Source organism: Rosa rugosa, chromosome 4 (genome assembly GCF_958449725.1).
Source record: "Rosa rugosa chromosome 4, drRosRugo1.1, whole genome shotgun sequence".
NCBI classification, from domain to species: domain Eukaryota; kingdom Viridiplantae; phylum Streptophyta; class Magnoliopsida; order Rosales; family Rosaceae; genus Rosa; species Rosa rugosa.
This window is the reverse complement of record NC_084823.1, coordinates 10,017,748-10,044,407: the sequence shown is the minus strand read 5'-3', so window position 1 is coordinate 10,044,407 and position 26,660 is coordinate 10,017,748. Positions and strand designations below refer to the sequence as shown.

Below are 26,660 nucleotides of genomic sequence, written 5' to 3'. Positions count from 1 at the left end.
GTGTAACCTATTGTTTAGCCAGCTGGCTAGATCAAAGGTGGCGATATCATGAGAGGTGACGCCTGTGATGTTTGGCCAACCAGCGATATACCGCCTACATGGGTCATCTTAGGTTGGGTTGACGTTTGTGACGTGGAGCCCGCTGTTGTTTGACTTCCCATGGCCGCAGTGACTTTTGCTAGACCTCCAGCCAGGTTAATCCTTTCTCGGGCCTCTAAAGACACGTCGTATATGCACTCATATCCATCGCTGTCATATTGAGCAGCTACGACAGGCTCAAGGATGGGACCCTCACCGATCTTCAAAGTCCCGCTCTTCTGTGTAACCGACGATGCATTTTTGTCTTTTCCACCGGTTATCAGAGCGCTTGTCTTATTCCTGGCTGACGCGGTGACTGTAGCCGGAACGAGAGTTGCCGCGCCGCTATCGCTAGCTTTTTCTCAAACATTTGGCGGTATGTATTTGCCAGTTGCGGGGGACCGACCCAAAGAGCCAATAATAGCATTAGGATCTCCTAAAGTCTTATGTATAACCTCTCTGGCTTGGTCAAGATCAACCTTCTGCATGGCAACTTGCGTGGCTAAAGCCGATCCTTCGATGCGCATAGCGGCCATTTCAGTACCGACATTTGTAGTTTGGACTGCTTGGGCTGTGATAATCCCCACGAGTTGTTCATGGTTTGTGTTGATTTGGCTTATAACGCCTTGAAGACGGTCCTCAATCACTCGGTCCGTTCGTTGGAACCATTCAAGAACCTTACGACCTTCCTCTGCGAACTTCCGTCTTGACGCTTCCGCGAACCTTTCATTGTTGAGCTTCATGATGGCCAACTTTTCTAGTATGTCCCCATCCTCCGGTATAGGAAGAGGGACACACTCCCCGGTCGTCCCGCTTCCTCCAGCCACGCTGGAACGGACGACAACCTGCTCGGCCGCTTCTGGCCGGGATGTTGCAGAGTCTCCGCCCTCAAAGATGGGCGGAAAACTTCCTCCTTGATCAGATGCCATCTCAGATTATGGATCGTTAAAAGAAAATCTTTGCCTTACTTGCTCTTCCGAAAGACCACGACAATCCACATGACGGTGTGGCCTGTAACTGGAGGTCTTATGTTTTAGGCAGTTAACGTAAACCTTTTGGTAAGGGTTATCGTCTGACTTCTCAATGATGAATGTCTGGAAGTATGTTGTCCCACTGGGCGTGCCAAAATGTTCGGCTCCAGTTTTGTTCCGTCTGGTCGACAGTCTCTTTTATGCGCGGGCGTGCCAGCACCGTTGGGTGTGGTCGTCGGGGGTGTCCCTTGACCTGACTTCTTTCAAGCGATTAAAGACGAGGAGAGCACCAACCTCGTTGTTAGCCAAATAGCCACCCTCAAGTATAAGGGCCAAGTTATAGTGTAGGGATTGTGAGTATGGGATATCGTACCCAAGGGAGTTGTTCACCATAGTCTCCCTTGCATGCATTGATGTTCAAACTATAAGTAAAACAATCCCAAGTATCCAATTACCCTCTTAACATCCGGATAAGACTACTAAGGCCTAAACTCCTTTGATTCCTACCGGATAAATGCGAAACTAACTACCCAAGAACAAGTTGTATTACAGGATAAGTATCAATTCCTTGCTCCTAGATGCATAAAGTTTTGAGTTTAGATAATCAAGCAAGCAAACCAATCCTAGGTCTAGGTGATTTTAACTCACTACCCTCACATACACACCTAGTGTGCTATCATGCTATTAATGTTCAAAGCTAGCTACTCTCTAAACATTGTTCATGTAATGACAAATGCAAAGTATTTAAATTAGCTAGATTCAAATATAAGCATTCACTTCTTGAATTAGCATGTGAAGATGATCATGTAAATTGCATCAAATAAGACTCAAACATCAATTCCTTACAAGTTTGGCTAGGGCTTTCAACCCTAGCTCCAACAAATTAACTACTCACTCATAATCAAATACATAAGCTTCAACATGTTTATGAACATCAAACTAAAAAGTAGGGATAGAGAAGGGACTAGTGATAATCAAGTTGAGGATGGTGTAGATGAACTCATGAAGGCATTGACATGGTGAAAATGGTAATGGTGATGATGATTCCTCAAGTAATGCTAGACTCCTCTCCTTCTTCTTCAAAGGTTGATGATGGGATATGAGATGTAGAGATGATCAAGTGGTGAAATGGTGGAGTAGTGAAGCTTTTTGTCTATGAAATGGAATGGGTTGATGGAAAAGATGATGAAGGTTGTGGTGGTGGTAATGGAGGTTATGAATTGATGGTGGTGGTGATGGAGGTTTTGTGGAGGAGATGATAGTGGATTGTGTAGAAAATATAGAGAGAAAGAGATGTCATCGAGTGGTATATGGGTGATGCTTTATATAGAGAAGAAAAAGAGGGAAGTAATGATGAATAAAAACAAAGCATGAATGTGGAGTATGAGAGTAATGATGAATAAAAACAAAGCATGAAGGTGGAGTATGGAAGTAATGATGATATATTAAAGAGATTGGAGTAGAAAAATAAATCCAAGGAAAAAGAGAAAAGCATCTAGCTTTCTTTATGTGGGTGGGAAACATGAACATGATGAATGTTGAGCTGGTTTTAAGTCACTTTCTGCCCCTTAATTCCTTCAATTAATTCTCTACTAAGACTTCAGAATGGGCCTCTGACTTCTTCATATCAAATGTTCCTCCATGAGTGTAGATCATCTTGGTAAAATTTCAGAGTTAAATTCACTGTGGTTTGGCCGTAAATGCTTCTGAAATATGTACAGGTCAGGTTTTCCAGTTTTCGTCTTTCAGAAAATTGGACTGACTGTTTGAAGGCTTTCCACTCAAAACTAGCTCTGTCACTCTCTTCATAACAAATGATCCTTGGGATGTCTAGGATGAAACTGGAAAGTTTCAACTCATTCGGAGTTCGTTTGGTCAGGCGGCTACCCCTCATTTCTTGTCTAGCTCACTTTCTCTTCACCATTATTTCCTAACATGACAAGGAAAATAAATATATATAAATAAACACAAAGATTAAGTAAAGTACAAGATTAGGAAAATAATGAAATTGGATTAGTCAACATCAAATTGGACTTTAGAACAAGTAATTTTCATGTTTTAGGGCACAAATATGTATATGAATTATGATCCAACACTAGTCGTGGGGGTCTCCTCGTCTACAATAAATCTCCATTGTCCTCCAATAGACCTTTATTGCCCCCTAATAGACATTTCGATTGCCGGAATGAGAACTAACTCCCTAAATTAGATAAATAAAACTTTGTTTAAGGAAAAAAAAACTAGAAAATTACATCAATTCAAAATATGTATTGTCCCCCAAGGCCTCAATACACCTTTAATAGACGTCTATTGCCCCCTAATAGATTGTTTTTTTTTCTTTCTTTCTTTTTGCCCTCATTTTACCCAAAAATAAAATAAAAATTGCTGCCCTCATTTTTAGCTGGAAAAAAAAAAAAAAACGAATTGATTTGGGCACCCTTGTCCTCTTCTCCCTTGTGTTCGGCTCCAGTTTTGTTTCGTTTGGTCAACAGTCTCTTTTATGCTCGGGCGTGCCAGCACCGTTGAGTGCGGTCGTCGGGGGTGTCCCTTGACCTGACTTCTTTCAAGTGATTGTAGACGAGGAGAGCACCAACCTCGTCGCGGGGATCTTTTGTGCCTCGCTGTGGAGGACTTTGCTTCGTTTCTTCTTGCCACACAGTCGATACTCAATGTTGTAGATTGAGCAGAGAAAACATCACCGGGAAATAAGGAGAACTTGTTAAAGCGTGACTTTACCTTGGCTGGTTTGCGAGGGCGTTACCCTTGCTTGGCTAGTTCCGTCACCGTTGGGGTTGCGGTACTAGCAGCCGGCTCTCGAGGAGTCTGGGACTGAAGCACGTTGACAGATAGGTTTGGCGGCACTGACAGTCGGCTCCCGAGGAGTCTGGGACTGGAGTGTGGTTGCCGGTAAGAGAGAAGGTTGCTTCGGGGAGACTTGGATAATCGTAGAGATTAATTGATTGATTTGCCGTCCTTCTTTCTTCGTGCTAGCCTCGGATATAGGCTATTCTGTGAATTCCTGATCCTCATAAAAGTGTAGTATATTCTATTCTGGACCATAGGCGTCTGACCTGTAGACGCATTAACTTTGGAATCTTGGCAGATCCCATTGTTAATTGTTAATTGATCTGGATATACTAAAAATAGGAGTAAAGCTGACTCCTCATTGGCTGCGGGCCGTTGGGATGTGGTATTTAAACCTATCCCCGCGAGCACTTCCCATTAATGGCGCACTAATATAGTCATGATGCTATATTCCTGTTCTTCTGCAAAAGTGTACCTATCTCCAAGCACGCCTAGCGTCCTTCTTTCCACGCGAGGGAGAACCTCACTGTATTCCCTTACCCCCACGTGGGCAGGGAACCTTAATGATTACTGTTCGGCTCTGCGGGCCATGGGCCCCGTCTGGGCCTTCGCGGGGATTCTATAGCTGGCTTTTCGCGCGACTAGTGGCAAAGTCTTCCGTCTGGGCCGCTACCTAGGCCCTCGGTGCTTGTCCTTCTATGATCCAGCCCAAAGATCCTTTTGGGCTCAAACACCTTGACCAGAGACTGGAAGTCTTCTTCAACAGAATCTTCAAGGTGAAGTAACATACTAGAAGTCATCTTCAACAACGTCTTCGAGGTGATGTAGCGGAGCTGCAGGACTTTGAGCTCTCTCAGGCTTCTAGGCTGCATGAACCCGTTGCCCGCTGCACGATTGATGGCACCACTTGCACGAACTCTCCGTCGACGTCATCATCTCGCCGCTGACCATCTAGACCAGAGACGCTGAAGGCAATGCGCTAGCTGAGAGAGAGAGAGAGAGAGAGAGAGAGAGAGTGTGTGTGTGTGTGTGTGTTTCAGATCAGAGGAGATCAATGGCATATGGGATAATTTATTAATTTGACAGAGGGTAAAATTGTCTTTTTTTGTTGAAGTCGATAGTTGAGAATAAAAATCTGTTACTGAGATAAATGAGATAATTTTGACTCATTTTAGTGTTTTGGATCAAGATCCTTTATATTTCATATAAAAGTCAGACTTTATCCCTATAATTACATCCAACATCACATCTTCAACTAGCAACTGACAACTATTACTAAATTAATGAGCAACTCCAAATTAGCCACAAGCCCAGAAGAGTAAAAAAATAGGCGCATCAATGATCGTATTGCAGTAGGCTTATGTGCATGCCCTCATCTTTTTCCGCGTGGACAGAGAAGTACCCCCCCTCCCCCCAACCAAAAAAAAACTCCAAAGAACAATGACATTACTATGATCCGGACCATGTAATAATTTTCCCGATGATCAACGTTTGACATCAAGTCATCAACCCGCAGTATATTGTCGACCTGGCACCGCATTATCCTTCCCTCCTCAGCTTCCAACACAAAAACCAGCGCAAATAGCAACCCGTTCGTTGCTCACTTTTGCGCGCACAGATGAACAATTTATATGGTTTCAGCATCATTTAACTCTTGCCAGAATCGAACTGGCATAGGGGGCAATTAGCCCTCTTAAGCTTAACTTGTCCAACCGAACGGACTTCCAAGTCGAAGGCGAGTTCGAACTAATATGCAGGAATTTAGGCTTCTCGGGGCCAGTCGTGTTTGCTATCCCCGCGGCCGCCTGGGAGACCCGGTGGACAAACTCGGATCTTCTCCCCCTCTACCGGATGGAATGGCCTGAGTGTTCGAAACCTGAGGAAGTGAAGTACCCAAAGGAGGTCGAGGAAGAGGAGAAATTTAAGGTTGGTCTGCAGTCAGGACGGCTTAAGCCGCCGCCACTGATGAGTGTTCCGGTGATTTCCAATGGATCCTCGACATGGGAGATTATGAGAGGCTTAGGGCCCTAAGGTGAAACTTCTGATGAAGAAGTAGAAGAAGAGGATGATTTGATTACTTCTGATGATGAAGAAGATCATATTTTGATTAAAGAGATTGTATCGAACTCCGGGTATTCTTTTTACTACTTGGTGATAAAGTAATCTGGGGTTCACATCCAAAACCAATTGGCAATGGATGGAGTGGCCCAAACCATTATAAACCCACTAGCAAGGTCCAATTTTTCCCATGTGGGATCTATATATTCTCAACACGCCCCTGCACGTGTGACGAATTTTCATGCCATACACGTGGACAACTTTGGGTGACGTGGAGCCCGTGTGGCCGTGAGGCATGCACACGTGGGATAACCCGCTCTGATACCATGATAAAGTAATCTGGGGTTCACATTCAAAACCAATTGGCAATGGATGCCAAACCCTTATAAACCCACTAGCAATGTCCCATTTTTCCCATGTGGGATCTATATATTCTCAACACTTGGAATGACGATGACTCTTCTAGCACTACCACAGACCCTCCACAATTTCTTCTTAGGAAAAGGAAACCTCTTGCGGGTATTTACCCCTGTATGAAGGAATTTCCGAGTAAGTGCTCTTATAAATGATCATCTTGCTTATCTTCCTTAGATTTGGAGTCTTTGATCTTGTTTCGATATGTATGACCCCGTTCTTTGTTAAACCTTCCACTTCAACCATGAAATCGATCATATACAGCTAGTTCACAGGTATCGATCTCTACATTTAGGAGAGTAGGAGTTAAGTCCGTGGTTGGCAAGGGTATTCTTTCATGAAGATACTTCAATATGTGACAACAAATCTTTTGCTTCGGATTCCTTTTTACTTGCAATTAGTAGGGAACGAGGATTGAATAGAAAATTGTTCTTCTTCTTCTTTTTTTTTTTTTTTTTTTTGAGGAGAGCTCTTCTCCTCCTCTCTATCTAATATTAGATAAGTATAATGATACAATAAGCTATCTCCGGGGTGAAGAAAGATCAGCATTTGAAAGATAATTTGTTATTCCTGGGACTTTTGCATTACACCTTTTTGTAGATGAGAGTATGAGTTTTGAGGTTGAACAATCATGCCACTCAGTTTCAAATTCAAGTGAGGGGAGAGCAGATGGATAGATAGAGATGAAAAGATTTGCATTGTTTGGTGGACTTTTCTAAGTAGATGAAAAAATATAGACATGTCATTGACCTCGAATTTGGTTATTGTTTTGAGCAGTAAGGTAACTAAAGCGATGGCTCCCAGGAAGACCCTACAGAAGCCAAAGTGGGTTAGGCGCAATGCGGTGAAGAACATTGACTATGATGCCGTTACATCGCCTTCCTCGCTCTACCACCACTCCGCGGGGTCATCACTCTACTCAGGCTCGGTCAATACTTTAGACTGGATGAGCTTCCAAGTAGAAGGAAATGACAGTGAGTTCGAACAGATACGCAAGAATTTGGGATTCTCCTGCCCTGAGTCCTTGGAGTTGCGCTCGACGAACTCGGTATGTACACTGTACCTAAATTTTGTTTTGATTTCTGAACTGATGTGTACACAAATCTTCTTCACTAAGGTTAACCTAAAGTAATGGTACCATTAATTCCGTAGTCATACAATGGAATTATGAGAAAAATGCACCAACAGTCCCTCAACTCTTGTGCACCGGCCAATTTGATACCCACACTCTCAATGCTATCAATGTGATACCTGAACACTTATTTTGCTATCGATGAGATACTTCCGTCAGATTTCGTAGACGGTTCCGTTAGATGTGTGATGTGGCAAGCACGCGGAGACAAAAAAAATATAAATGACCAATTTACCCTTTTATTTTGTTAATTCGTTTGTTTTTTTTTTAATGACTAAATCAAGCCATATACCAAATTTCTGGATATTCATCGTTTTGGGGATGCTCTTGATGATGTTGTTAAGTCTGAGAATTTGAATAAAGAGAGTTACAAGAGTATCGAAACGTTTAAGGATCGCGGAGGTTCTAACAGGAGATGATAATTAAGTAACTAATCAAATCCTAGTTAATTTTTTTTTCTTCTGAAAAAAAAAATTTATGGGTCTGTTGTTTCGTTGTTGTTCATCGATTTCCTGGTCTGGATTCTAAAAGAACAAAGAAGAATGGCAAGTCTCTCCTTCTCTCTCTTTAAATCTATCCATCCGAATCGATTAAAGCATCAACCTTTAAGGCTTTGACCCAACCATCACCAAATCCAAATCCAACCCACTGGATTTGCAAGAGAAGAAGCGAATTCAGAGAAGCAAAGCAATGGCACTATGGATGGAGAAAGTCGCCGAACCCCAAACCGAAAGCGAAAAAGCTGAGCTTGATGCCATCGCCGCCTTCAAAGAATCTGCTGCTATTGAACTCAAGGTCCTCTCTTTCTCAACAAGTAAAACAATTTTATGACTCTGGTCTTTTGTGTTTAAAATTTTACTGGGGTTGTAGGAGAAGGGCAACGAGTTTGTGAAAAAGGGTAAGAAGCATTACTCGGATGCCATAAACTGCTACACCAGGGCAATCAATACCCAAGCTTTGAGTGACCCAGAGACGTCTATTCTGTTTTCGAATAGAGCCCATGTCAATCTCTTGCTTGGTAATTGCAAGTATGATCTCATGCTTCTTGATGAATGATGATGGCTTCTTCTTTAAAACTTCCATTCAGAAAGAAATTGGGGGTAATTGCAAGAATTGGTTTAGGGTTAGGGTTTTCTAGCAAGATTGGGGTTTTTGGATGTGATGGGTGGAATTGAGAAATTATCGGGTTTGATGGGAAGAAAGCGATCCAGAGTTTTTGGGTTTCAGTATGAACAAGTGGGTTGAATGATGAGGAATGTTGCTATAATTTTAAAATCCCCAATCCATGAATCAAGATTCCAACCCGAAATCCTCTAAACACTAATTCCAAAAATTTCAAGGAAAAAAGAAAGAGAGGATCTGAGGAAGGATGAGGACGGGAGAAGAAGAAAGTAGATGAGGAAGCAGGAGAAAGGAAAATAAATTAAAAAGAAAGATAAAATTATTTTAACTACTTAGTATAAAGACAATTTTGCCCTTAATAAAAATATCACGTGCTTGCCACGTCACTATTCTAACGTCTTTGTCAGGAAAATCTAACGGATGTTTGTCGTTGATAACAAAATATGTGTTCAGGTATCACATTGATAACATTGAGAGTGTGGGTGTTAAATTGGCCGGTGCACAAGAGTTAGGGAACTGTTGGTGCATTTTTCTCACTATGAGAAAAATGCACTATTGATTCCTTAGATTTTTTTTTGGGAAAACATCACAAATGGTGTATGAACTTTAGGCATTTCTACACTTTGGTGTACTAACTTTCATAACTATCAGAATTGTGTATCAAGTTTGCTCCAATATTTCGTTTTGGTGTACGCCGTTAAGTTTTCCGTTATTTTTACACAAAAAAAAAAAAACTGACATAACGGATTTTTTTTTTTGGCAAAGATAACGGAAAACTTAACGGCGTACACCAAAATGAAAGATTGAAGCAAACTTGATACACCATTCTGATTGTTATGAAAGTTAGTACACCAAAGTGTAGAAATGCCTAAAATTCATATACCATATGTGAAGATATCTTTTATTTTTATTTTATTATTTTATTATTATTATTTTTTTATAAGTAACTATGTAAAATTTTAACCATATTGATAATCATTTGATCATCCAAAATGATTGGTATTGTATGACTATGGAATTGATGGTAACCACTTAATCGTAAATCCGTAATTACTTTAAATAAAGTGGTTAACCTTAATGGGAAGGCCTGTAATCTCTGTATACATGTGTATATACATGCAGTTTTTGACTGCTGGTTGACATAAAAGTGATAAAACGATGATCTGTATCACTCTTCTCGCTTCTTTTGTATTCAGGAATTGAAGCTAAAGCCTAAAGGAGAACTGCAATCGCAAAGCCTCTAACGGCCGCGCCATGGCGGCTTGGGAACCCGAGGACGGTGAAAGCTGGCAGGAGCTACTCAGAAACGACGACCATCTCGACTACTCCATCGCAGTTGAGTACGAAGGCCCTCCGCTGCCCTACGAAGTCCCCAAGGTTGATCCAGTCGACATCGATTCGCTTCAAAGCGCCGCTTCCGGAGCTTCGGGTTCGGTTTCGGAGCTTTCTTCGATTCCGGTGGCCGAGCCGGTCGATCGGGTCGCCTCTCGGTTCAGCCGGATCAGGAACGGCGATTCCGCAAACGAAACGCAGACTTCGACGTCGCTTTCGGCAGGTTTCAGCTCCGAATTTTCAGCTGAGGACTCGAATTCCTCGTCGCCGCAATCGGAGCCGGTGGGATCGCCGGTTGCTTGGGGATCGCCGGTTGCTTATGCTTCGCCGCTGAAGGTAGCGAGTAAGAAAGGGATTTGCAGCAGGTGTGGAAAAGGGAACAGATTGAAGAAGAGGGAGTGGTGTTTGGTGTGTGACTCAAAGTACTGTAGCAACTGTTTGCTTAAAGCTATGGGATCAATGCCGGAGGGGCGAAAATGCGTGAGCTGCATTGGGCAGCCTATAGATGAGTCCAAGAGGGCCAGTTTGGGAAAGTGTTCAAAGCTTCTTTCTAGGGTTTGTAGCCCTTTGGAAATTGGGCAGATAATGAGGGCCGAGAAGGAGTGTCCGGCCAATCAGCTCCGGCCGCAGCAGTTGGTTGTGAATGGGAGGGAGTTGAGGGAAGAAGAGCTGGGTCAGATTTTGGGATGTGAAGTACCTCCTCAGAAGTTGAAGCCTGGGAGGTACTGGTACGATAAGGATTCGGGCCTCTGGGGAAAGGTAATGGATGAGCATTTGTTGTGTTTATCGTTGTTGTTTTTTTTGTGGATTTGTGTTTAGTTGTGTTTGTGTATTTGGTTTCAGGAGGGACAGAAGCCTGATTGTATCATTACTCCGAAACTGAACGTTGGGGGTAAGCTTCGGGCTGATGCCAGCAATGGGAACACTAATGTATTCATGAATGGCAGAGAGATCACAAAGATTGAGCTTAGGGTGCTCAAGGTATGCGAAATCATTAACTAAAAGCTTGCAATTGAATGAACTTGTTTGTTGATCGTGTCTTCAGTGGAAGTCTTAGCTTATTATTTCGTGCATTTCAGGTGGCCAACGTGCAGTGCCCTCGAGATACGCATTTCTGGGTGTATGAAGATGGTACATATGAGGAGGAAGGGCAGAATAACATTAAAGGGAACATATGGGGAAAGGTTCTCTCGTACTGTGAATTTGGAATTTTGTTGTTTTGTGGGAGTTTAAATTTATGCAAATGAGTTTGAGTCGAGTTTTTATACATTTGCAGTTTGGTTTTTGACAGGCAGGCAACCACCCGTTTCATTTGTTCAGTATTCTCATTGCCTGTACCATCTCGTAATCAAAATGGGCCAAGAGAAGATCCTATGACACAACCTTCAAGTAGGTCCATCCCTGAATACTTGGATCAGGCAAGAGTTCAAAAACTTTTGTTATTTGGTCTGGAGGGATCTGGAACTAGCACCATCTTCAAGCAGGTGAGTTTACATTTTGCTGCTTTTGTTCCAGTAATTCTTTGCATTGGCTTAACCAGTGTAATGTTGTTTAAATTGTATGACATTTTAGAATTTAGTTTATTGTTCATTTTTTCCGTGAACTAGGCCAAGTTCTTATATGGGAATGAGTTCACTCCCGAGGAGGTGCAGAACATGAAGCTCATGATTCAAAGCAATATGTACAAGTACTTAAGTATATTACTTGAGGGCCGAGAACGTTTTGAAGAGGAAGCTTCATTGCAGAATACTTCTGATTCGTTGGCCGCTGACGAGACGCCATTAGGTCTATATTATTTTAATTACATGACTATCATTTTGTTCTTTTTCTGATGGCAACACTCTTAATAAGTTGAAACATGGAAAGGTAGCTCTTTGTTAGGTCCTTCTTTGCAATATCGTTTCTTGACTCTAGATACATTGTAGTTGTATGGGTATGAATTTATACTTGGCCATGAATTTGATCTTTGCCATTTGGGAAAGTCTTTGAAACCCAAATGTAACATTTGGTTAATTTGTTTGCCTTCATTCAGTATCTACATACCACATGGATTTTGGTGGCTCTTAATAGGGATAGAATAGTTTCCACGCCGACGCTGAATAGTACATATGTTTTCTGAAGATTGTAGAGGAAACATGTTTACAATTGTTAGAGATGTGCAAGATTTTCTTATTTGGTTTTCTGCTTGTAGGCATGAATGACCCTTAGAGCAGTGATTGACTGTGAAATGAATTTATTTGAAACAGTAGTCGATGAAAGTAAGCAATGCATCTATTCTATCAACCAAAGATTCAAGCACTTTTCTGACTGGTTGCTGGATATCATCTCTACCGGAGACTTCGATGCATTCTTCCCTGCTTCTACCCGTGAGTATGCTCCTATTGTAGATGAAGTATGGAAAGATTCTGCCATCCAGGAAACATACAAAAGAAGGGAGGAATTACATTGTCTTCCAGAAGTTGCCAAGTATTTCCTAGATCGGGTTAGTTATTCCTTGTTTTGGCCCCACATCTTTGAACTCCAATTTCATTCAGAATTTGTCGTTTATTTGGTCCATCAATATGGTTACATCTGCGGTATGCTTATTTATCTTGATTCATCAAATATCCATCACCAGCAAAAGTCCATCGGCAGTGAGTTGTCCAGACTGAAATGGACAAGGATAGTTGAGATACTGTCATAACAACGTGCCTGCATAAACTTTTATTATCTTTCTTGTTTTGTTTTGATGTTTTGTAATGAATCCCATATATTTCATTATGCAGAGAATAATGAGGCCTACTTTATTTTCTGACCAAAACAGATAGTCAACTGGATATGGAATTTCATATCTTTGTTAACACTTTGTTTGGAATATGAGTTTTGTCAATCACTGAATTGGTAGCATTCCTCTAATGGCATAATTTCAAATTTAGTTAATGATCTTTGGCTATTTACTTGTCTAATTTATATTATGTGGCGTATATGTGGTTTCCTTAATAATAGATGGATTCCAGCAAGGTGGATCACATTTCAAATCATCAATTGTTAACCTCATACATATTTGGTGTTTCATTTGAACAGGCTATAGAAATATCAAGTAATGAATATGAGCCAACCGAGAAGGACATGTTATATGCTGAAGGAGTTACTCAAAGCAATGGCCTTACCTCTCTAGAATTTTCATTTGATGATAGAAGCTCCATGTCTGAGCTATAAAATGAAAACTATGAATGTCCGCTTCCATTAACGAAGTAAAACCTTTATTCTTTCAGCCCTAATCAAGTGCTTTCTGTCTTATCTTCTTTTTGCTTCTCCTGAAATCATGAATATGTTCCTCACTGGGTTTTCTTGTCTCAGGTACCAACTAATTTGTCTTAGTTCTAAGGGACTAAATGAGGCGTGCAAATGGCTTGCAATGTTTGAAGACGTGAGAGCAGTGATTTTTTCTGTTGCTTTGAGTGACTATGATCAAATGTGGGCCCTTGGTAATGGGCGTCTTCATAATAAATTGTTGGCAAGCAGAGATTTGTTCGAGAGTTTGGTGAGGCACCCTTGTTCTAGTAACACTCCATTTGTTCTTGTGCTAAACAAATATGATGCATTTGAAGACAAGATAGGCCAGGTTCCATTGTCAGCTTGTGAGTGGTTCAAGGACTTCAACCTTTTAAGCCGCACAATAATAGTCAGGCTCTAGCTCAGCAAGCATATCACTATGTGGCAGTGAAATTCAAAGAGCTTTATTTATCCTTAAGCGGTCAAAAGTTATTTGTAGTGCAAACCCGAGCTAGAGATGGTAACTCAGTTGATGCGGCATTCAAGTACATAAGGGAGGTCCTCAAAGAAATGGAAGAAGTAGAAATTGATAAAAGAGCTGATGAAGAAACTAATTTGAGAGCAGAAGAAAACTGTCCGAACTTGAAACTTTCGGGGGAGCCAAATGAGAAGCTGATTTCTTCAGAAATAAATTTGTCAGAGTCATTGGAAGTGAAGGAAAGCCATCCAAATTTGGAAGAAAATGTTGTGCATGAAGATGAAGAATATGACAGTTTACCCAAACAATTAAAAAGGTTATTTCTGTATTGTTCTCTCTTTCCATCACATTATGAGTTTAGAAGCGATGAGTTGGTTCAAATGTGGATAGTTGAAGGCCTTATTGAAGAGATCCATGGAGGGGTAATGGAGGATATTGGTGGTGAGTATTTCATGTCTTTGCGGAACAAAGGTTTTCTTGTGCCTTCAAGATGTGACTACAGAGTGGAATTTGATTCAGTATTTTCTGTGCCCATTTATAATCCTGGCCACTTATTGTATAAAGGAAATCCACTCAAGTTTTCACGTTTGGGAAGAAAAATTGCTCCGGTTGAGTATTTCGTAGCTGTGGATGGTAGGTTGGATGGAGCCTTGGAAATGACACAGCATTTGTCTTTAATTTGCAAAGACATTGATGAGATGACTTTTGGGGTTCTTAAAAAATTTAAGCATTTGCGTACACTTCTTGTGCTTGCTGGTTGTGGATCTTCCATCAAATATGTTCCTCGTGATCTGTTTTTGAGCTTAAAGGAATTGAGAACACTGAATTTGAGTCAAACACTCGTGTCTGAATTGCCAAGTTCCATTCGAAATGCAAAGTCATTACGATATCTTGATCTCTCCAATACTCTTATTACACGGTTGCCGGAATCAATAGATTCTCTTCACACTTTACAGACTGTAAGACTCAGAGGTTGTGTACACTTTCTTCAATTGCCAAAGGGGATGAAGAAGCTAATCAATCTACGACATATCGAATTGGATATCATTCGACAGTTAAGGTCCATGCCTCCCCACTTGGGAAGCTTAACCAACCTTCAAACTTTGTCAGCATTTCTTGTTGGTCGAGATGATGGATGCCGTATAGGAGAGCTTAAGAATTTGAATGATCTCAGAGGAGTACTCCGCATTTCAAGGCTTGAAAACGTGTCATGCCAGGAAGAGGCTAAGGCAGCTGCGTTGATCGAAAAGATATACCTGCAAAGGTTGGAGCTCTGCTGGAGTAATGTGTTTGCCGAGAATACAGAAGAGCAAGAGAAAATTCTTGAATGTCTTCAACCCCATGCTGGCCTTAAAGAGCTACAAATACAACAATATGCCTGGTCAAGACTTCCAACTTGGATTAGCAATCCATGTTTTACTGAACTTGTTGTTCTTACTCTCTACAGATGCAAACACTGTGAGCTTCTCCCATCTATTGGGCAGTTACCAATGCTAAAGTCTCTTTCTATTATAGAAATGAATGAGGTGAAAGAAATCAACTACCAGTTTTTGGGAAAGAAAAACCCAGTTGATCAAGGGTTTCATGCATTTTCGAAACTGGAGATACTAGAAGTTGACATCATGCTCAATTTGAAACTGTGGAAGGATGTAAACATTGGTGACTTACCTTCCTTACTTAAACTCACAGTTGATTCTTGCCCTGAACTTACCACTCTTCCATCACTGTCTTGGCTCAAATCCCTCAAGCATTTGGAACTCAGGCGCTGTCCAAAAATTCTGACCTGGCCTTGTGATGGACTACCAGCATCACTTGAGTCTTTCATAGTAATAGATTGCCCGAAACTGAAAGAATGGTGCCGCATGATGGAAGGTGAAGATTGGAGGAAGATATGCCATCTCCCTAGCATATGGCTTGATTGTGAAGAGGTAAGTCAACTAAAAACAGTTTGTTTTGCTCTTATGTCTCTGCTTCTTGCTCTGGGGTGAGCAATCTTTGTATATACTTCTGTGTAATTTGTTTCACTAAATGGCCTAGATGTTAAAAATTGATTCTTGATTTACTTATCCAATAAGTTGCTTCTCTTATCAGTTGTGGACTTGATTTGAAGTGTAAATTCCACACCAAGGCCAGAAAGAAAAGAAAGAAAAAAAATCATTGATAACATGAGAAAACAAGAAAAATGGGATTATGGATTCATTGATTGAATCAATAGCTGTAAGTTTAATCTGGTGTTTCATTTCATCTTCATTTAGTACTCAACATGTCATAAAGCCATTACAGAACTGTAGTTTATTTTCTGGTGTAAATTTGTATCTATTCCTATTCTCCCTCTTACTTTGGATCATTCACTATCTGGGTCTTGCCTGTCTTGACCTCACATTTGAATTCACATATAGAATGAAACAGATGATTTAGCTCGATAAATCTACCTCATTTGAAGGAATCCATGTGAAGCTGATGCAATTGCAGTCTGAAATATTTGCATCTTTTAGTTGTTGAGTCCTGGATCTATGATAATCTATTTGAATTACATTGTGCATTAGACATCATTCTGACTGTTGAACTTTGGCTACCAGGTATGCAAGTCCCAGAATATGGAATAAGATGATGAGCATCAGCTCTCTAAACCAGCTTCACTACAGATATCCTCGTTCTATGTTGACTCCTTTTGCAATTTGTGTTTCCTCTCTGTTATGGTGGTCTCATGGTGACTTCTGCAATCGAGTCATTAGTTCTGCATTTAGTTGTGCCAATCTGTAGAATGTTTTCCTTATGCCTTGGTAAAATGATTAAAATCTGCCTGATCATGAGTTAAATTCAGAATCCAACTTGAGTTTACAACTGATACATGCATACTTGAATTAAATTTGAGGACTGATATGAGTTTCATCAATCAGATTGGCTTCCATCATATACTTCATTTATACCTAAAACGCAACGCAACAGTTGTAATGTATGATGAAGGCCTTGAGGGTCATCTATCTTAGTTTGTTTTCAAACTCGGGTACCATTTGAAAAGAACATTCAATTAACTGAATAGAGACCAATTTTTTTCTGTTTCAGTACAGTGCAGACTAATGTATAGAGGGCCTTCCATTGTTGTCACTACGAAGAGTAACGAAATCATCCTTCAAGTCCTGCTTTGGTTATCCACGAGTACAATTTAGCCTAACAACTCGATAGATTATAAGGTGGCTCTATCACAATCACAGCCCGGTTTAGATTTAATTGTATAGTACATCTGAAAAGAATGTTCAATTATTCGTGTGACACAAGATTCAAACTTCTCCAACCCAAATGTGACATAATCTCGATTGCTAGCTCGTGAGGCCATGAAAAGAGAAGGAAGTAAATCAAGTAACTAGATTAATATAAACTTGGCCGCCAAGAATGCATGATTATTAACGTCAAGGTAAATCTAATCAGCTCAAGTCATAGTTCAAGCATATGCAAGTGAAAGGAAAAAAAAAAGGAGGAAAACTTGTAAATTACTATTGACACATCATACATGTAAACCACACATTCTAGTTATGAGAGAAAGAATATCACTTGCAACACTTACAATTTCCACACAGAATTTAATATATGGGCCTTAAAGTCTGATTAAAATGTATTAAAATGTTCCCAAGTTCAAACCAGGATGGTTATTGAGTGATAAAGAGAACAGAAAATAAACGAAAACAGAACACAATAAACAAGGACATGTGAGCAACACAACATGTTTCGGGAAGCACCACAAATCTTATTTACCCGCACAAAATATAGATGTAAAAGTCGATTTATTATCCATGATGGAGTTGAGGTGAAGCTAGTTGCAGTAAAACAACACACATAAACGAGCTTGATTGACAGAATTATTCACTGCCTATGTGAGAGAGAGCAAATTGCCCATATTGCATGAAACCTGCAGACTCAGGTTTTACAATAAATCCCAAACCACTTGTAAACAGAAAATCTTCTCACAAAAAATAGTCTAAAATGTCAAATTGTTCATGTATAGTACAAGAAGTTACTCACATTAGGATCACCCAGAAAAAGAACAAACACTCCCCAACTTGAAACTGCTTCAAGTAGTTGCTGCAACGATTGGCAGAGCCCAATATGAAGAGGATTTTCTACAAGAAAAGAACAACTCTGTTATTCAGAACTAAGTAGACACCGGGTTGTCTTAACTCTATATTTTCATGCCTCAGGACTTATAAATTTTCATGTTATATTGTAGCTTCAACACTGATCTGATAATGCTGTCACCTTCATGTAAGGAAATCTCTAAGGCACCTCATGAACTTTATTCACAGTATGCACAGTGCTAGTTTAGATTACAAGAGTATTTAAACTATAGCCTATTTCAAACAAGTTCCGACACAATTAGATATACAAAGCTAATAACTTTATGGTACTAGGAAGAAGGAAATTTATAGTGATGTATCTATCAGACAAACTCGTGTCAAAAGATGAACAAATAACCAATGATTTCAGTTAACAGTATTACGTTAGTACCTGTTTATCAGACCCAGAACTTTTCAACAAGTTAGATGGACAGTCAACAATGTTCAATTCTGACGTCCTTCCATGGGAATCACTTCATCATCAATCATTATGTTGGGGACTGATTTGATCTTGTCCCAATCTGCACCTTGCACCTTGCATCGCTCCTTTAAAATATCACTTTCCGAAATTATCAGACATGTGAGTGAGAGTGGCAGTCCTTCCCTTGGCAATGATTGAAGCTCAGGGCAACGATTTATTTCTAACATTTCAAGTGATCTTAGGTAATGTGTTGAAGGTAGTGTGACAAATTCTGGACAAGAGTCCATGCTTAGCACTCTAAGGTGAGGCATGTCATTTTCATTTATTCCTGACCAAATCTTCAACTTTGGCATGTCCCGAAATGTGAGCGTCTCCAATGATGGAAAACTACCTGCCGACCCACATAACAGAAGATCCACATTTTCCAAAGCACGCATATCTTGAATGAGAAGATACTTGAGCGCTGGAAGTTGACCAAGAGAAGGAAGAAGTGTACAAAAATGGCACTTGTCTATGTCGATTCTCTCAAGCTTGCAAAATGATGAGTCAGCAATCCAATTTGGAAATATTAAACCACAATAGCCTGTTACTCGTAACTCTCTCAACCCAACATGAGGTTTAAGGCTCGTAAGAACTTCTTGTTCAACTGTTTGAGCACCCATTTCATTCCATTCTAACTCCAACTTCTCTAGGTATTGCTTCTCGTGTAACATAGCAGCCTCACCCTCTACAGAACTTGCCACATTCTCAAGATTTGTGATGCAAATGGATCCACGAAGGAACCTCATGTTCTTGAGCTCCCCAATTTGATATCCTTTGTGCTTTCCCACTATAAATGCAGGCAGAGTTTCAAGACTGGTCAGTTTCCCAACTTCTATTGGCATGGAACTGATTAAACGATATCCATCAAAGTCAAGATGTCGTAGCTTAATCAAGTTCTTCAAGTTGGCAGGCAATTGAAGAAGCTCACAACAATTCTTGAGCTTAAGTGTTTCCAACCCATATATATCTGCTAAAGATTTCGGCAATCTTTTGATAGAGGTATGACTAAGATTTAGGTAACGAAGGTGTATCAAATTCTTAATAGAGTCAGGCAAGTCAGAGATGCCACTATGACTCAGATTCAACACTCTTAAGCGTCCCAACTTTATAAAGAAATCATATGGAACTTGGTAAAGATTGGATGCATGTTCAGAAATCAGCATAAAGGTTCGCAGCTTCTCATACCTGTGAAACACCTCCAATGTAGATGGCTTAATGTCTTGACAAAGCAATGAAGAATACCGAGCATGTCTAGGTATGGGCAGGATGGTTGAGATATCATCCTCCATGGAAAAGGATATGTTGGCTGAAACCAATCTCGCCAAATCATGAATGAGGTCATGCATTTTATATCTTGGTTGACCATCATCTGAAACTTGGAAAAAAGACCTCGAACACAACCCACCAAAGTACTCTCTTCCAATGTCTTCAATTTCTTCTCTTCCTTGAGCTTGAATGAAGCCTTCTGCTGCCCATAACTGAACCAAATCATCTTTTTCAAATTCATGATCACGTGGGAAGATAGAACAATAAGTGAAACATCTTCTCAAATAAGAAGACAAATTATCATAGCTCAACTTAAGTGCTGGATAGATATGGTTTCCATGTTCTGGAGATTCCCAAAGCTCACATTTTAACAAAGCATCCCACTTCCTCACTCCAGATTTATAACGTAAGACACTTCCAATCACTTTCGCCGCCAAAGGAAGCCCTTTGCACTTCTTAGCTATCTTTAACCCAATCAACTCCTTTTCATGTGCATCACTTAGTCCTGCCGTCTGTTTAATGATTGTCCAGCAATCATTATGAGACAAAGTATCCAAATGATAAGCAGGAGCACCAGAAAGAATAGACGAAGCAATTTCGCTTCGGGTAGTCATCACAATCTTGCTTCCTTGTGCTGCAACTTGAAAAGGCAATTTCAATAAATCCCAATCTCTAGGATTCTCATTCCACATATCGTCAAGTACAAGCAAAAACTTCTTCCCCCTCAACTTCTTTTGTAACTGAATATGAATCTCATTAAGACTCAACTCAAAATATTTGCTTAGATCAGATAACTCAAAAGCTCCCTTGAGTACAGACAACCCAGACACTTGCTCAGTAAGGGAGTTAAAAATGGATTTTGTAATCTTGACAACATCATAGCTCAAAGAAACAGATACCCAGATTTTAAAATCAAAATTTTTAACCACGTCTGAATCATTGTAAACAAGTTGAGCAAGTGCCGTTTTCCCAATTCCGCCCATTCCCACTATTGGAATCACAGAAACATTTCCTCCACCCTCTCCTTGCTCAGACAAGACCATCTGAATGATCTTTTCCTTGTCTGAACCTCTTGCAATTATAGACGATTCATCTACTAAAGAAGTACTGGGAATAACAGGAGCAGCCATTTGAGGTTGACCCGAATTGATCATACAGTAGCTCTCCAGTTTCTCTACTAAACCAACCAGTTCTTTATGGATCTTGCTCAACTCAGAAGGGATATTGAATCTACGAGATGATAGGAACATTTGACTAACCTGATACTTACTGAAGTCAGTAGAATTCCTCTTTTCGAGGTCCATGTCAATCTCATCCAGCAAATCATCGGCATCTAAAACAACGCTTTTGACATCTTCGAGCAAAATTCGGCAAGCCTCTGGAAAGCATTTCTTGTTCTCTACATCATCCACAAGAGCTTTAGCCTTGGACATTGTTGCTCCCAACTTCAAGAACTCGACGTGCAGCTGGGTAAACTGGCTTATCTTTGTTTGAGTGAAATTGGCTATTCTGTCGAGAAGAACCTGAAGAACTGCCGAAGTGATGCCGGTCGAAAGCACTAGAGACGCTATAGTCGTCGCCATGGGAATTAACAAAGGCAGGGAGTAAGCTTCTTTCTTTCACCGGCAACAAGAGCAGAGCAAGCTCCTCCTCAGGTCTGAGAGGACTTCAATGTGAGAAGTCTTGGTGCTTTTTTTTTTTTTTTTTTTTTGGGAAAGAAAAGGCCGAGAATAAACAGTCCTGATCCGTAGCTGACCAGGGGGATGATTTGGTCAATGACCGTCCGATTGAGATCGGACAGTTGACAGCTCTCATCTAAGATCTCATCACTTAGCTGTCAACCGTCCGATCTCAATCGAACGGTCATTGACCAAATCATCCCTGATCAGTAGCTGACCAGGGGAACGGGATCGTAACTCGAAAAGGAGTGGTTGACCCTGATACGAAGGAGTGGTTGGAGGAGGTTGTGGCCGGGGAGTTGCATGTGTTTAAGAGCAAGTCCACCGGTTGAAGTTAGCTAGTATTTTTTACCTTTCATTTTCACTATTTTTTTTATCAATTAGATATTGTTTACAAAAAGTCACTTTTGGTCACTTTCTGAATCAATTTCTTGACCTGCCAACTCATATTTGATGACTTTTTGTGAAACTGGTCGAGAAAAAAACAGGTGAAAATGAAAGGCAAAAAGCAGTGGATAGTCTTGATCAGCCAACCTCAACGGGTGGAGTAAAAGTGTTTTTGGCACGGCGGTGACAATTCCTTGTTTTCTTCTCACGTTGCGCAACAACAAGGTACGAGTTGTACTTGTATGTCTTTCCAGTAGATGTATTGATATATGATAAAAGTGAAGAATATTCGGAAAAATGAAAATATGAATGGATTGCAGTAGCCAGTAGCAGAGAAATGGATTTGGTTGCTACTGCGGTTGAACATCTATCATTCTCTCAAACTACATGTCAAAAAGAACATAACCTTTTGCTGGATTTCTGACCAGAAACAGTTATTTCTGCAGATATAGAACACAAGAGTTTACCTGAACAGTTAAAGATGTATTTCTTTCTTTTTCCATCAGTTTATGAGTTTAGGAAAGATGAGTTGGTTCAAATGTGGATGGCGGAAGGCTTTATTGAAGAGAGCCAAGCAGAGAGAATGGAGGACACTGGTAATGCTTATTTCAATTCTTTACACAAGATGGGCTTTCTTGTGCCCTCTAGATGTGATACCAGGGTGGATTTTGATTCGGTATTTTCGGTACCCACCTATAATCCGGGCAACTTATTCTACAAAGTAAATCCTGTCAAGCTCTCACTCTCAGAGTTGGTAAAAACAACTGCGCTGGTGGATTATTTTGCAGCCGTGGATGGTAATTTAGATGGAGCCTTGGAAACGACACAGCATTTGTCTTTGAATTGTAAGGAAATTAGTGATATGACTTTTGGGATTCTCAAAAATTTTAAGCGTCTGCGCACCCTCCTACTCCTGTCTGGCCATGGGTCTTCCATCAAACATGTTCCTCGTGACCTGTTTTTGAGCTTAAAGGATTTGAGAACACTAAATTTGAGTCGAACACTTGTTTCAGAAGTGCCAAGTTCCATTCGAAATGTAAAATCATTACGATATTTGGATCTCTCCAATACTCCCATCACACAGTTGCCAGAGTCAATAGATTCTCTTCACCATGTGCAGACAATAAAACTTAGAGGTTGTGCACACTTCCTTCAGTTGCCAAAGGGCACGAAGAAGCTTGTCAATCTACGACATATTGATTTGGATATCATTAGGCAATTGCGGGCCATGCCTCCATACATTGGAAACTTAACCAACCTTCAGACTCTGTCAGCATTTCTGGTTGGTCGAGAGGAGGGGTGCCGTATTGGAGAGCTTAAGAATTTGAATAATCTTAGAGGAGTACTTCGCATTTCAAGGCTTGAAAATGTATCAGATAAGGAAGAGGCTGAGGAAGCTGCTTTGATCGACAAGAGATACCTCCAAAGGCTAGAGCTCCGGTGGAGTAATGTGTTCACTGAGAAAATAGAGGGACAAGAGAAAATCCTTGAATGTCTTCAACCCCATGCTGGCCTTAAAGAGTTACAGATACAACACTATGCTGGGTCAACACTTCCAACTTGGATAAGCAATCCATCTTTTGCTGAACTTCTTGTTCTCACTCTCTACAGATGTACTAATTGTCAACTTCTCCCGTCCATTGGGCAGTTACGAATGCTCAAATCACTTTCTATTATAGAGATGAATGGGGTGAAAGAAATCAATCATCAATTTTTCAGAGATGGCTTAGTTGATCAAGTATTCCCTGCATTTCCGAAACTTGAGATATTAGAAGTTGACATCATGTTCAATTTGAAAGAGTGGAGAGAAGTAAAATTAGGTGACTTACCATCCCTACTTAAACTCACAATGGACTCTTGCCCTGAACTTGACTGTCTTCCATCACTTTCTTGGCTAAAATCCCTCAAGCATTTGGAATTCAGGCGTTGTCCAAAGCTTCTGTCCTTGCCTTCTGATGGACTACCAACTTCACTTGAGTCTTTCATAGTAATAGATTGCCCTGAACTGAAAGAATGGTGCCGCAAGGCGGAAGGTGAAGATTGGAGCAAGATATCCAGTGTTCCCAGCATATGGTTTGATTGTGAAGAAGTAAGTCAAGAGATGTATAAAAAAATTGTTCTCATTTATTTGCTTCTTATACTGACGTGAACCATCTATGTACTTGCTATATTTAAATTTGTTCACTAAATGCTTAGGATGTTAAAAATTACATTTTTGATAAATTTATAGAATATGTTGCTTGCCTTATTGTAAGATGGCATATGCATTGGAGGTGTGGACAAGATGTTAAACTTATTGGTTTTGTTTTAGAAACAAGCTTTAAAGTTAAAGTTATACACCATGGTTTAGCCAGAAAAGTAGTTGATGGTAAACATGAGAAAACAGGAAAAATGGGGTTAAAAGTTCAGAGCATGATTTGATAGCTGTAAGTTTAGTCTGGTTTTTCCTTGCATTATTAAGAGCATTTTTGTGTTTCAACAATTATTATTATTACTTTACTTTAATTAAAGATTAGTATGAACGTAGTGATATATTTGCATCTATTAATATGAGACACCACTCACCAATGGCTTTCAGGAGGGGATTACGTTCACTGGATATGCAAATTATATGAGAAATGAAATTCTTGTTTCTTTGATGACAATCAGGAAATTCAGTTATTTCTCAACTAATAACCATTACAATGTGTATTTATTTTTTGTGTAATTTTGTGTCTGTTTATGTTCTCTTACTGTGATCATCTACAATTTGTGTCTTGCCTTTTGACCTCAGATATCTTATGTATAAGATTTGATGCATGTTTGAAGGACTACATATTAAGCTGGTTCATTTGCATTCCGAAATATTTATATCTCTCAGATGTTAAATCCTGACTTTTTGGTAGTCAATATGAATTGCATTGTGAATTGAAGTCCTTCTGACTAATTTGATCTTTGCTCATCAGGTAAGATCCAAGTCTCATTGTACACCTGGAACATCAGTAGAGATTTATGAGAATATGGAATTGGATGGATGAATAATAACTCTCTGTTCATCCCCTATATGGTCACTCCCACTCATACCAAGCATCTTCAATGTTCATGAATATTCTTGAAGATCTATCCCCGAATGCTGATCTTGACCAATTCCCTTCTATGATGGCGATGTTCATGCAATTGAGGTGCTGCGAGCGTTTTACTTTCCTGCTGGAACTACAGATGTCCAATAACTACTTTGGACTTCACTAAGCTATCAAGCTCTCTGGTCGCTGGAATAATCGGCAAGTTTGGTAATTGCAGACTCAAACTAACAACTGCTGCCATTGGCATGATTTGGTGACTGGCTTTTCCGCTTATCAAATAAGTCAATTTAGATTACAAGTTTATAATTGGTTGTACTATGGTTTCAGTTCCTCTTCACTTTGGTGCCACCTCAGACACATATTATGTGTTTTCCAATCAGGTATGTTCTGCCCTAATTTTATTATGCTTTTAATTGCAATTATTGATATTTGTTTGATTGTGAATATGATTTCCTGTTAAATACATCTTCTATATTTGGATTCACTGTTAAGTAAGCCTCCAACGCCCATTCTTGTTTTGTAGATTGACCTCTCCAAGCAATTATGGAGTTAGTTGATGCATGTTGGGTTCTCTACCTCTACCAGGCACGGCTTCAAATCACTTCGTTGACAGGTGGGAGATCCAAGATTTTCAGCCTCTATCTTCTGTGGATTCACGGTGGACTGTTTCTTGGGCTCTTCATCAGATGATTCTAGTATCTGCACTACTTTTGTTAGTACTTCTCATGAAATGAAAACAAGGATACTGGTGATGGCTTTTCAATTGAGAGGTTTAGCTGCTTAAGTCTACTCCATAGTTGTAGTTCTTTTCATGATTGTTATGTGTTTGCAAAGAAGAGAAAGTAGACAAGGCCTAAGTTCCGACAACTTTGTCATGTGCAGAGATAAATCAGCTGCAAAGGGACTCAAGAGAAACTGAGTTGTTGGAGAAGGGGCAGCTAAGGTTTATAAAGGGTCTCTAGCATGACTGGTTGTATAATGGGATTGACTGTTTGTGTAATCCTTTTCACTTGATACAATGGCTGGTTGTTTGCGGCACAAGATTCTGGTTAGCATCATGGATATGGTGCTGTTAGGGTATAGTCTTAGAGTGAGTTACTCCTGGTGCATGAGTTCATGCCTAATGGAAGCACCAGAGTTCCACAGAAGCTTCGATTCGGTTTTTGTGCTATCTTGGAAACAAGGACTTAACATGGCTCTTGGAATTGCATTCGCTCTTGCATATGATCACTTGAGAGGCCGATAGTTCTCAGAGATGTTAAAACTTATTTTAAACTTATTTTTTATTTTTTAATGTTAGCTTAATATTTTAAACCTTGGTTTGAAAAATCTTTGGCCTTATTGTTTAATTGTAGGATTTGAGTTTATAGACTTTGTTCCGGAAAATCCTTATGAAGAAAAAAAAAATTTGAATACACATAAGGCTCAACTTTTAGAGTTCGTCTCAGATATGAAAATTTCACGTTCGGCCCTACCGTTGCATCGTTAGATCACACAGATAGTTGTAATTGAGAACTGTATCTTAAATTAATAAACGTGTGTCTTTCATGCATCAAACTCAATTCAATTTTACATATTAATAATTCACAGCCATCTACAAATACTTCACTTCAATAGATTCGTGTGGACGAGAATCAAAGAAGATAACCAGATCCATTTAATTTCCGTATCAATGTTCTCTTAGCAAGGGAATCACACTACTAGTTGTGTCTGAGTAATTGAACCCTAAAAGACCCTAGCTAATTGAACCCTTCTCTTCGTAATCATCTCTGCCATGTGCACCGTTTTCCTTGGTTGCTTAGAATCAGAATAAGTCTCACTCTGAATGAATGATTGAAAAGAATGAATAAATAGGATTGATGAAGGAAGATTTGTATTCTTCTTCTTTTCTTTGTTTGGTGACACCTATCAGATTGTTTCGACCAAATATAGATATAATAGAAGTTTCTAGGCTGAGAGACTGAGAGGCTACCAAACTAACGCCATTGTCCTTATCGATCTATCTACTCTCGAAGTGGACGATGAAAGCAAAAATTAGCCTCAACT

General features: G+C 40.0%; 2 protein-coding genes and 1 pseudogene across 3 annotated transcripts; 2 read left to right on the top strand and 1 right to left on the bottom strand.

Annotated features, from left to right (window-relative positions):
* Positions 1-9,738: 9,738 nt before the first annotated feature.
* Positions 9,739-17,278, top strand: LOC133743301 (extra-large guanine nucleotide-binding protein 3-like; annotated as a pseudogene).
* Positions 17,279-17,410: 132 nt separating this feature from the next.
* On the bottom strand, positions 17,411-21,171 carry LOC133743302 (putative disease resistance RPP13-like protein 1). 2 transcript variants are annotated; one of them, XM_062171179.1, is made up of 3 exons: positions 18,149-21,171; positions 17,666-17,763; positions 17,411-17,552 (listed from the first exon to the last, which is right to left on the bottom strand). In XM_062171179.1, exon 1 carries the CDS (start codon positions 21,067-21,069, stop codon positions 18,202-18,204), a length of 2,868 nt encoding a protein of 955 aa, XP_062027163.1. In that variant the 5' UTR covers positions 21,070-21,171; the 3' UTR covers positions 17,411-17,552; positions 17,666-17,763; positions 18,149-18,201. The 2 variants fall into 2 exon arrangements, with proteins under 2 accessions (XP_062027163.1, XP_062027162.1); XM_062171178.1 differs by having other exon boundaries at positions 17,411-17,763.
* A 555-nt stretch (positions 21,172-21,726) lies between these two features.
* LOC133707348 (putative disease resistance RPP13-like protein 1) lies at positions 21,727-25,932 on the top strand. The gene is made up of 5 exons (XM_062132899.1): positions 21,727-21,777; positions 21,999-23,641; positions 24,498-24,821; positions 24,942-24,994; positions 25,138-25,932. The coding sequence occupies exons 2-3, from the start codon at positions 22,034-22,036 to the stop codon at positions 24,567-24,569; spliced, it is 1,680 nt and encodes a 559-aa protein (XP_061988883.1). The 5' UTR covers positions 21,727-21,777; positions 21,999-22,033; the 3' UTR covers positions 24,570-24,821; positions 24,942-24,994; positions 25,138-25,932.
* The last annotated feature ends 728 nt before the right edge of the window (positions 25,933-26,660 follow it).